This window comes from Lissotriton helveticus, chromosome 10 (assembly GCF_964261635.1).
Source record: "Lissotriton helveticus chromosome 10, aLisHel1.1, whole genome shotgun sequence".
In the NCBI taxonomy this organism is placed as follows: domain Eukaryota; kingdom Metazoa; phylum Chordata; class Amphibia; order Caudata; family Salamandridae; genus Lissotriton; species Lissotriton helveticus.
The window spans coordinates 1,177,924,448-1,177,936,634 of NC_136071.1; the positions used below are offsets into that span (position 1 = coordinate 1,177,924,448).

Genomic DNA, 12,187 nt, shown 5'->3' on the forward strand with positions numbered 1-12,187 from the left:
TGGAGTCTCTTCTGGAGCTTGGCGGTGGTACCGGCGTAGAGGGCGTTGCCGTAGTCCAGTCGGCTGGTGACGAGGGCCTGGGTGACGGTCTTCCTGGTCTCGGTGGGGATCCACCAGAAGATCTTCCGTAGCATGCGTAGGATGTTGAAGCACGCCGAGGAGACGTTGTTGACTTGCCTGGTCATGGAGAGGGAGGCGTCCAGGATGAAGCCCAGGTTGCGTGCGTGGTCTGTCGGTTTGGGTGCGGTGCCTAGGGCGGGGGGCCACCAGGAGTTGTCCCAGGCGGAGGGCGAGGAGCCCAGGATGAGGACCTCCGTCTTGTCCGAGTTCAGTTTCAGGCGGCTGGTCGTCATCCACTCGGCTACCTCTTTCATCCCTTCGTGCAGGTTGGCTCTGGCGGCGGCGGGGTCGTTGGTCAGGGAGAGGATCAGCTGGGTATCGTCGGCGTAGGAGATTATGCTGAGGTTGTGTTTGCGTACGATGGCCGCGAGGGGGCTCATGTAGACGTTGAAGAGGGTGGGGCTCAGAGATGACCCTTGGGGGACGCCGCAGATGACTTCGGAGGCCTCTGACTTGTACGGTGGTAGGCGAACTCTCTGTGTTCTTCCATCGAGGAAGGAGATGATCCATTCCAGTGCCTTCCCCTGGATTCCGGCGTTGTTGAGACGCTGTACTAGGGTGCGGTGGCAGACCGTGTCGAAAGCCGCGGAGAGGTCTAGGAGGATGAGGGCCGCTGTTTCTCCCTTGTCCATCAGGGCTCGGATGTCATCGGTGGCGGCGATGAGGCGGCCTTTGTAACAATTCTTCTGAAAGTTCTCTATGCAAAACTGCTAAGTGCATTGCTCTAGAAAATGTACTCAGGGCACAGAAAGTTAGTAATAAAGCACAGTCCACTCGAGTAAAATCACGCGCACCGGGGGGGGGGGGGGTGCACTTTGCTGCTTCTTTGTTCTAAAAGAGTCTTCCAATGATCACCTGAACACCAGTCCAGCCACGGCGAGGGCAGTGTATCCCTGCCTCTGCAGGGTCATTGCCTTCGGAAACTCTCTTCAATCATGTGTTACCTACCCTGGAGTTACCCTTTATATAAAGGCCGCCATTGGCAGATGAATGGTACTGTGCGTCTCTCGCTTCTAGCAAACTGGGGGGTTCCCGAAGGCCCATCATTGGGGTGCATCACTCCCAGAATAGTTGTCCCACACTTGCTTTTTATCTAAGTCCTGTTACCACCTGTGTGCCTGGTTCCTAGTCTGGGCTGTGGAGTCACCTTCGACATGTGCAGGTGTGCAGGGAGACTTGTCCCAAGCAGCTGAGGATGGCGGGGGGTCTGGGAGACAGACAGGGGACTGAAACCTTTAAGGTGATTCTGAGGTCATAGTCTTTGCTCTCCCCACTTCACGCAAGCCCTCAACCATGTCTTTGATCCTATATCATGCTCATGTCTTCTGTATAGTGGAGTTAAAGCTGGTGGGACATACAGTGCTATGCGCGTGCGCATGGAGACGCGAGGGTGCTAGAAGACCCCTCTAGAAGTCTTAAAGTCAAGGGCTCTTCTTCTAGGGCAGTACACCCCAAAATATGCACAGTTGACCCTGCGGGGCCCAAGGTGTAGGACTTACTGCAGCCAGTCACGCTTCTGGACGAAGGTGACCGGCCGTCGAAGCCACCATCATGGGTCACCCTCAAGCTCTACCGCTGTCATCCCCAAGTTTCTTAATTTTTCTTTCTCTCTTTGTGTCTTCAGATCTGAGAAACCAGATCCCCCTGGTGAGGCCTGCACCCTGGTGGTCGAACGTCTGATGGAACACACCGCCCAACCAGATGTTGTCAAGACGGTAAGTGTCAAGTAGAGCGAGGCCTGATGGACTACTACTCTTGGGTAGAACTCCTTACCACAAAGAACATTAGATACCTCTGCACGCCATTTCCTCTCAGCAGCTCACACATCTTGTCCCAAACCCTGTAACACACTCCAATACGAATTCACCCAAAGCCACCTTGGGTGAACCCAACACCACAGGGGCCAGCGACACGTCAAGTCACCGCTCCACCATTGAGGGCCCAGCTCGTGCCATGGGTCATACGTGGATTACAACGAGCCCCTCGCTGACCTCTGGTGCCGGTCCATGGACTTTTATCCCAGCCCAGGAACACGGTGAGCTCAGAACACAACATTCATGCTCAGACAGGGAAGACCCAAGGACCTCAACAGGCGGCTCGACAACGGTCCTGGTAGACGGTCTGTGTATCATGTGCGGCACACTCTTGTGATCAGGGGCAAACACAACCCTTGAATGACTCCAGGAAGAAAGTCACACAGTCAAACAAACAATCACCACGAAGAACTCTAACATTTCAAGCCTCCCTAGTGCACCATGCTCCAGCACAGCACACCCCACAACACAAAGATCCAGTGGTGTCAGAACCAACCTTGCCAGACCCTCACTTCATCACCATCACCTCGTGTGCGAAGGCCAAGTGCTGTAGCAGCCGCTGCACCATCCACAGCTCATCCATCCACCTACACATTACTGTGTGTACCACTGCCATCCGCTGCTCCAGCGTGTGAACATGGCTACTAAGTCCAGCTTGTTGCCAGGATAGCGAAATGAACAATTGATGGACAGAATGCAGAACAATGTCATACATTCACCCCAGTACAGAGATCTGGGCCTAGATCCATTGTTTTTTGCTCACCAAGCCATTCCAGTTTGGACCCAGCCATATGCAAATCAGTCTTGACCCTGTGCCCCATGGGAACAGTCCAGCCCGAACTGCCAGGCAAGGTTCTCCCTGGACCAAAAACAAGCTTCCTGGGACCGGTTTCTGGGTTTCACTGCTCATCAGCCAGGCTAGCTTGAATCCAGTGGCATAGTGAGCAAGGGACCCACATCTGAGCATACCCTTCCCACTTATTGTTGCAAATGCAAAAACAGCAATTGTGTTTTTTGTGATGCCAGGATAGACCAGGAACTGACCCTTGCCTCTCCACTTCCTCTGCAATCAAAGCGACACACAAGCCCAGCCCTGTGGCCAAAGCTGTGCTGTTCATGAAAGGCCTAAAGTGTTCAAACACAGCACAAGAAACAGAGCAGCACCTCAGCACCACCTTATGCACAAACACCTTCCCATCCACCTGGGAGACTAACAAGCCACATCCCCAGGGTGAGCTGGCATCAGAAGATCAGTCACCTTTACATCACACTTGGTCACGTCCCCTCACCAATATCAGTGCCCGGCTAGTGCTGGAAAACACAGCTGCACGCGCTCACCCCTAGTAACGTCATTCATCGACCAAACTGGAAATAACCCTGCACTTCCCTCTGCTTTCTTGGGAATAATACTTATAGGTAGTTTCATCACATTACACTTTTTTTATTTTTTATTTGTAGCATTTATAAAGTGTGGACCTGGCCCTGGGGCAGCTCAAGGCCTTCTATAAAACACATCTGCATCTGATATAGAGATACCGGTGCTTAACAGGAACCAGTTAGGATAGACAATTCAGGGATCTCCAACCTTTTTTGTACTGAGAGCCACTTATGTGCAATGAAATGCATTGATTAGTGTTGTATAATCTCCATTTTTTTATTTGCATATTAATTCAACCAAGCAAAAGCTTTCTAATTGAATAAACTGGGCTGCACACAGGTGAGCTACTCAGAGGCAGCTGGAGAGCTACAGAGGCTCACGAGCTACTGGTTGGAGACCCCATGAGAACATATTAAAGGAGTGTAAACATAGAGGAGCACACGATGGTGGGTGGTTGTTAGTCAGTGAACTATAGTTTGAAGTGTGCTTTACGCCGGGGGCTCTGATTTGACTCTCATGCAATGAGGAATGAATTTCCATCGCCTTGGGACCAGGGGTAAGGAGGCCGGGAAACAATCTTTACAACGCAGTCATTACATCGCACTACCTTTACGTAGCAGTCATTACATCGTAACATCCTTTCCATCGCATGTCATTACAATGCAGCCATTACATTGCATGTCACTACAACGCATGTCATTCCAATGCATGTCACTACAATGCAGGCATTACATCGCAAGTCATTACAACGCAAAGTACCCTTACACTATCCGACACTTACCCTACTGTTGCACTCACTGGAGGTAGAATAGTACTGATTACCCCTACGCTATCCAACACTTACCTTAAATGCAATGTAATGGTATGCGTTGTAATGGTATGCGTTCTAAAGGTATAATGCGATGTAATGGAATGCGTTGTAAAGGTAGTTTCTGAAAATGCGATGTAATGGCATGCTATGTAAAAGAATGCGTTGTAAAGGATGTTGCAATGTAATGGTATGCGTTGTAAAGGTATAATGCGATGTAATGGAATGCGTTGTAAAGGTAGTTTCTGAAAATGCGTTGTAATGGCATGCTATGTAAAAGAATGCGTTGTAAAGGATGTTGCGATGTAAAAACTGCGTTGTAAAGGCATGCGTTGTAAATGTATGCGTTGTAACGTCATACATTCAAGGAGGCCTGGTTGGAAGTTTTGCTTTTCTTGGTTTTGGGTGTCTTGAGATCAGTCTGTTCTTGCCCCTTGTGTTTCATGTTCCTCCTGTGAGTTGCAATGTGACCTTCAAGGAGGAGGGTAAACCCCCTAGATTGATTTGTGGGTCGTCCATGAGATTTGATTTTTAACCTTGCTTAATGGAGGAACCAATCGAGCTGCCTGAGGATGGGTGTGATGTCTGTGCTTTTCTGGTGCCTGCAACCCGCCTAGTGGTTGCATGGAGAACAGTATAGCGCCTAGTGGAGCAGTGGAGGGTGTGAAGAGGTCAACGAGGGCTGTGGAGGAGGCCCACTGATTGCAGCACCTATCTGAAGTTTGATGGATGGATTGAAGGCTTCAGTTTCTTGGGTAGATGTAGGTAACAGGAAGCACATTTACTTAGCCTGGCAATAAGGCCATTCAGGGGGCAGATTGTGGTCGATGATGAACCCAAGGGACTAAAGAAGGGAAAATACCAAATAAATCTCATGAGTTTCACTATTGTTGTACTGGGGGTGGAGAGTACAAGTTGGAAACTAGTCAAAGGGGGCTGACATTTCCCCTCACACACTTCTTTAAAGTTTGTGCCACATGCAAGCCTTGTGAGCCCCCCGCGAGGCCGTGTTCTCAGCCACGCTATGCGCCCTGAGTGCCCCATAAGATAACCTGAACGCAGAAGGAAAGGGATGTATGACGTTACAATGCATACTTTTACAACGCATACCTTTACAACGCATTTTTTACAACGCAACATCCATTACAACGCAATCCATTACAACGCATGCCATTACACCGAATTTTTCAAAACTACCTTTACAACGCATTCCATTACAACGCATACTACCGTTACAACGCATAACATTACATTGCATGTATGGTAAGTATTGGAGAGTGTAGGGGTAAAAATTACTATTCTAACTCCAGGGGGGTGCAACAGTAGGGTAAGTGTTGGATAGTGTAAGGGTACTCTGCGTTGTGATGTTATGCGCTGTAATGGTATGCGTTGTAATGACATGCGTTGTAGTGGTATGCGTTGTAGTGTCATGCGTTGTAATGGTTGTGTTGTAATGGCATGCGATGTAATGGATGTTGTGTTGTAAAAGTTTTGTTGTAATGGTAGTGCGTTGTAAAAGTTGCGTTGTAAAGGTTGTTTCCCGAAGGAAAGCCCCTTTCCAAAATGGCCTCCCTCTCCTCCCTCTGTAGCTCGAACAGCTACCAGCACAGACTCCAGACTAAGAGGCAAACAAGCCTTTATCCGAAAGACCTCCTGCCTCCATCAGTGTTGCCCACAGGCCCTGGTGACAGCGACACATTGCGGCATGATTGCCTTCCAGTGCACCAAAAAAGCCTGTAATAGAAGTGTGCCATGGGGTCTGGTCACAGCCCTTTGTTGATGGACTCACGGGCCCTGCCTTGCTGGCCTGTCTTCTTTCCGAAGGTGGTCGCCGTCCCTGGGTGGCACATCCTGGGAAGGAGGCCTGGAATGGCTGCCAGTCTCATGCCCACCGCGAATATCCTGGCAGGTGAAATCAAATGGAGGCACAAATTGTTGTCCAACTCACCCCAAGGCACCAATCACTCTCTGCCTTATGTGACAGGAACTTCTTGTTCTAACGAAGCCAAACCACACCCCCAGAAAAACAAAGTCCCTGGCACACGTTACAGGGTAACAACAATGGTTAATAAAGTCTCTTGCATCTGGAGAGTTGTCATATAAGGTCCACTCAAGTAGTTTATGCAATTATTTAATCTTTATCATGAATGGACACAACCAGCCAACACGTGTTTCGTCACAATGGGAAGTATCCCGTGGCTTCTTCAGGGCTGTATGGGAAAGCGTGGATGTCTTTGAGAAATTGCTCCGCCGGTGATAATTCCGACCCGGCTGGTCTGGTTAGAGTATAAAAGGCTAAATGGAATAGTCCTTAGGAATGTAAAAAGGAAGTGGGAAGCTCCGGTGTACCGGAGATCCCAGGAAGTAAGTGCCTGTAATCATGTTGAGTGGCCAGTCCGACGCAGCAACAGAACCTCTAGCGTGTGTGCTATGGGAAACGCAGGCACTGGTTCACCTCTGTTCCGGAAGCATACCCCCATTCTCTGCCCTCGTGGCGGAGGCCTACATTCATGGGGGAGTCTCCGCACTTGTGGTGGAGGCCCCTCAGTCATGCGTAGTCTCTGTACTCGTGGCTTAGACCCCGCAGTTGTAGGGAAGTTGCCGTACTCAGGGTGGAATCTCCGCAATGGGAATTCCAATTGCAGAGATTCAGCCCCAAGTGCGGAGACTCCCCCACGGCTGCGTGGCTTCAGCCACGAGTGTGGTGACAATGCGGACATCCTGCCCTGAGTGCGGAGACTCCCCCACGACTGCGGGGCCTGTGCCACGAGTGCGGATACTTCCCCACGACTACGGGACCACCAGCACGAGTGTGGCGGCAGTACGGAGATTCTGCCCCGAGTGTGGAGACACCCCCATTACTGCGGGGCCTGTGCCACGAGTGCGGAGACTCCTGCACGACTGCGTGGATTCTGCCACGACTGTGGTGACATTACGGAGATCCTGCCCCAAGTGTGGAGTCTCCCCCACGACTGCGGGGCCTGTGCCACGAGTGCGGATACTTCCCCACGACTACGGGACCACCAGCACGAGTGTGGCGGCAGTACGGAGATTCTGCCCTGAGTGTGGAGACTCCCGCACGACTGTGTGGCTTCCGCCATGAGTGTGGTGACATTACGGAGATCCCGCCCTGAGTGTGGAGACTCCCCCACGACTGCGTGGCCTTCACCACGAGCGTGGTGACAATGCGGACATTCTGCCCTGAGTGTGGAGACTCCCCCACGACTGCGGGGCCTGTGCCATGAGTGCGGATACTCCCCCACGACTACGGGACCTCCAGCACGAGTGTGGCGGCATTACCGAGATTCTGCCCTGAGTGCAGAGACTCCCCCACGACTGCGTGGCTTCCGCCATGAGTGTGGTGACATTACGGAGATCCCGCCCTGAGTGTGGTGACAATGCGGACATTCTGCCCTGAGTGTGGAGACTCCCCCACGACTGCGGGGCCTGTGCCACTAGTGCGGATACTCCCCCACGACTGCGTGGCCTTCACCACGAGTGTGGCGGCATTACCGAGATTCTGCCCTGAGTGCGGAGACTTCCCCACGACTGCGGGCCTTCACCACGAATGTGGTGACATTACGGAGTGCGGAGACTTCCCCATGACGCGGGACCTATCCGGGTGGGGTGAGGAGGCCTCTGATGAAACCTGCCACATAAGGTGGGCGGGGCGTCCCCATCCAGAGATACTAGAATCCAGTTCAGGCCCTGGGGGCCATTGTCTTTCCTGCCCCCGTACTTGTGGGGCTCAATCTGCCCCAGTTACGGTTGCTTTGTCTCATGCCCTTTGTGTTAGTGGCCTGTTTTCCTCTGGAGACTGTTTGAGGGTTGTCTCCTCATCTCTTTCTGTGGTAAATTGCCCTCACCAGAGTCCCTGAGCGCCCTGGCCTACTTGGAACCCACAGCCATCTCTGTGTCTCCGCACACCGCACGGGGGCGTGGAGAGCCCCGCCCCCAAGGTCCACAACCCCCCTACACACACCCTCTGCACCCCCGATGCTCCTCACCCCCTGGATTCACGACCCGTCACTCCCAAGACGCTTCCTCCCTCGATCTCCGAAGCATGCTCGTGTGAGGACCCTGGCACCGCCCGCTGATGGCGTCCTCTCTCTCCTCCACGGGGACTGGACCCCCGCAGTGCAAGGGTCGTGCAGGGGCCCCGGCTCTGGACCACTGTACCAGGAGCCCCCTCTCTCCCATCACTGGTCAACGAAAGGACCCATAGCAAGGCTCTCCCCTCGCCTTCTGCCTGGACCTCCAACCCGCCTCATCGTGCGTCATAGCAGCGTGTCACAGGCATTGTGCATCACAGCACTATGTGTCACAAGCATTGTGCATCACAGCACTATGTGTCACAGGCATTGTGCATCACAGCACTATGTGTCACAGGCATTGTGCATCACAGCACTATGTGTCACAAGCATTGTGCATCACAGCACTATGTGTCACAAGCGTTGTGCATCACAGCACTATGTGTCACAAGCGTTGTGCATCACAGCACTATGTGTCACAAGCGTTGTGCATCACAGCACTATGTGTCACAAGCGTTGTGCATCACAGCACTATGTGTCACAAGCGTTGTGCATCACAGCACTATGTGTCACAAGCATTGTGCATCACAGCACTATGTGTCACAAGCATTGTGCATCACAGCACTATGTGTCACAAGCATTGTGCATCACAGCATTGAGTGTCACAAGCGTTGTGCATCACGTTATTGATTGTCACAAGCATTGTGCATCACAGCACTATGTGTCACAAGCGTTGTGCATCATGTTATTGATTGTCACAAGCATTGTGCATCATAGCATTGTGTGTCACAAGCATTGTGCATCACAGTTATTGTGTGTCACAGGCATTGTGCATCACAGTTATTGTGTGTCACAGGCATTGTGCATCACAGTTATTGTGTGTCACGGGCATTTTGCATCACAGCACTATGTGTCACAAGCGTTGTGCATCACAGCACTATGTGTCACAAGCATTGTGCATCACAGCATTGAGTGTCACAAGCGTTATGCATCACAGCACTATGTGTCACAAGCGTTGTGCATCACAGCACTATGTGTCACAAGCGTTGTGCATCACAGCACTATGTGTCACAAGCGTTGTGCATCACAGCACTATGTGTCACAAGCGTTGTGCATCACAGCACTATGTGTCACAAGCATTGTGCATCCCAGCACTATGTGTCACAAGCATTGTGCATCACAGCACTATGTGTCACAAGCATTGTGCATCACAGCATTGAGTGTCAGAAGCGTTGTGCATCACGGTATCGATTGTCACAAACATTGTGCATCACAGCATTGTGTGTCACAAGCGTTGTGCATCACGTTATTGATTGTCACAAGCATTGTGCATCACAGCACTATGTGTCACAAGCGTTGTGCATCATGTTATTGATTGTCACAAGCATTGTGCATCACAGCATTGTGTGTCACAAGCGTTGTGCATCACGTTATTGATTGTCACAAGCATTGTGCATCACAGCATTGTGTGTCACAAGCGTTATGCATCACAGCACTATGTGTCACAAGCGTTGTGCATCACAGCACTATGTGTCACAAGCGTTGTGCATCACAGCACTATGTGTCACAAGCGTTGTGCATCACAGCACTATGTGTCACAAGCGTTGTGCATCACAGCACTATGTGTCACAAGCATTGTGCATCCCAGCACTATGTTTCACAAGCATTGTGCATCACAGCACTATGTGTCACAAGCATTGTGCATCACAGCATTGAGTGTCAGAAGCGTTGTGCATCACGGTATCGATTGTCACAAACATTGTGCATCACAGCATTGTGTGTCACAAGCGTTGTGCATCACGTTATTGATTGTCACAAGCATTGTGCATCACAGCACTATGTGTCACAAGCGTTGTGCATCATGTTATTGATTGTCACAAGCATTGTGCATCACAGCATTGTGTGTCACAAGCGTTGTGCATCACGTTATTGATTGTCACAAGCATTGTGCATCACAGCATTGTGTGTCACAAGCATTGTGCATCACAGTTATTGTGTGTCACAGGCATTGTGCATCACAGTTATTGTGTGTCACAAGCATTGTGCATCACAGTTTTTGTGTGTCACAGGCATTGTGTCTAAACAAAAGTGTCACAGCGGCACCACCTTTCGTATTGTTTCATTTGGACAGCAGCTGGCGAGGCTCGAATGGTCTAGTCTAGTGGTTTGTCCCATCATTCATTAGTTTGGTTAGTGGATCTCTAGATCTTGTTATAGATGTGTGTGGAGCGGGGATGTGTGTGCCGAAGGATATTGCTGAATGTTTCGGTCTTTGGGGTGCATGGTAGCCCATTGGTCTTCTTCAGGTGCCTGTTATGTTTTTAGGCCTCTTCGCCCATTGTATAGCCTTGAAACAATAATGTGTGCATATGGGTATGATTAGTTTTAGTTACTGTGTTCTGATTGGCTGATCTGTAGATTGGTGGGAAGATACCACACGTGCCTTGAGGTGGTAGAAGCTTAGGATGCTCTGTGGCTTGGATCTGTGTGTTTAGTGTGGTGAGGCCAGGCGTGGTGGCTAACAAGGGCTGTGTGTGTGACAGTACCACACACGTTCTACATACCAAGTGCATGTGTAGTTACACAGGGGGGAGTAGAGGGTGGGGCAATGCAAGCTTCACAGACACACATAGAGACTCAACAAAGGTTATTTATTGAGGTGCAATGTGATCAGAGATATTAAATATGTTAATTGAATGTGATCCTCCATCTGTGTCGCTTGAGGTCCCTCTGTAGAGAAAAATTCATCCATAAGATAAACAAGGGCTCCTGAGAGAAAGGGGCGTCTGGTGGTTGGGCTGGGGTAGAGTCACTCTCGTCGGATGCCAGGCGGGGGCATCTGCAGAATTCTCTCTCGGTCCAGCTCTGTGGAGTGAGTGCTGCGCCAGGGACATTGACCTGTGCCACTGACCATACAGTTCAGGGCCCCTCTGATACCAACTCCCCTCCCCGCCGTGACCTCATCAGTGATGGACTCTCCGAGCCTGGCGAGGTCCTCTCTGAAGCCGGCTCTGAGTGCCTTATCCTTGGGCACCAGGGACCCCTTGTTCTGCTTCACGCGCATCAAGGGACGTTTCTGGGAACCCCAGGCGGATCGGACCCTTTTACAGGGGGCGTGGCCTATATTTCATGTCTGCCCTCACTTAATGTGCCCTGCTCTCTGCCAGGCGCGCTCTGTGCCAGCGGTAAATCCGTTGTCATTGTCCGGGGTGGGTCCGGTTACATCTCTGCTTAAAGGGGCGCCCGCCGCGGCCCATCTGTGCCCGCCACACCCACAGCTGGCGAGTGCCCACCCACAGGGGCACCTTACCGTCGCGGTGGGCGCGGGTGAACCTAAAGACGCCCCCGCCTTAGGGCGCGGGGGAGATCCCTCATTGAATGGCAGTGACGTCACTTGCAGTGTGGCCGCCTGCGGTGCCCCCCACCCCGGGCAGCAAACTCCTTATCCTGAGGCAGGCCCTAGAGAGAGTTCTGAGGAACTTATAAATGACACCAGCGACCCCTTCATCACAAAACTATGCAATAAATAGCTGTGCTGCTGTTCAAAAGCACCGCCCCAAAATAAACACTACACCAAGCGCAGTTTAAAAAACTTCAAATTGCAGATACTTTAAACATGAACTCCGAGTAGCAGTCAGATGTCAATTGACTATATTTATTTGTTGGTTTTGTAAAATGAAGAAGTATAAACATTTTTTAAAAAAGAGCAAGCATTGGCAAAGTCAATAGGTCTGGTGTTAGCTGCTAGCTTTTTGACTTTGTCTGTGCTTGTTTTGTCATGATTTTAGTACAACGTTGTTTTCGAGGAACTGGTGGGCCCTTGACAATGAAACATCAACGTTGCATAAAAGCAAAGATGTTGTTTGGCCTCACAAAGTGCATTTCCCCACAGGAGTCCTTGGCACTGGATGGAACTACTTGTGCGGATGTATTCTTTGCACAAGAGCTGAATGTGTCACTCACAGTAAAATTAGCCAATGGAGGATGTGGGCGGACCCATTGGCCCATGTTCTATACTGTCATGGCCGAAAGAAAA

General features: G+C 50.9%; 1 protein-coding gene across 1 annotated transcript in view; it reads left to right on the forward strand.

The window, feature by feature from the left end:
• RFTN1 (raftlin, lipid raft linker 1) overlaps nucleotides 1-12,187 on the forward strand; it is a 363,828-nt gene that overhangs the window by 298,821 nt on the left and 52,820 nt on the right. Inside the window, exon 4 of the mRNA XM_078664025.1 lies at nucleotides 1,745-1,835. Within this exon, the coding sequence (XP_078520151.1) occupies nucleotides 1,745-1,835 (91 nt within the window). The remainder of the gene's footprint in view (nucleotides 1-1,744; nucleotides 1,836-12,187) is intronic.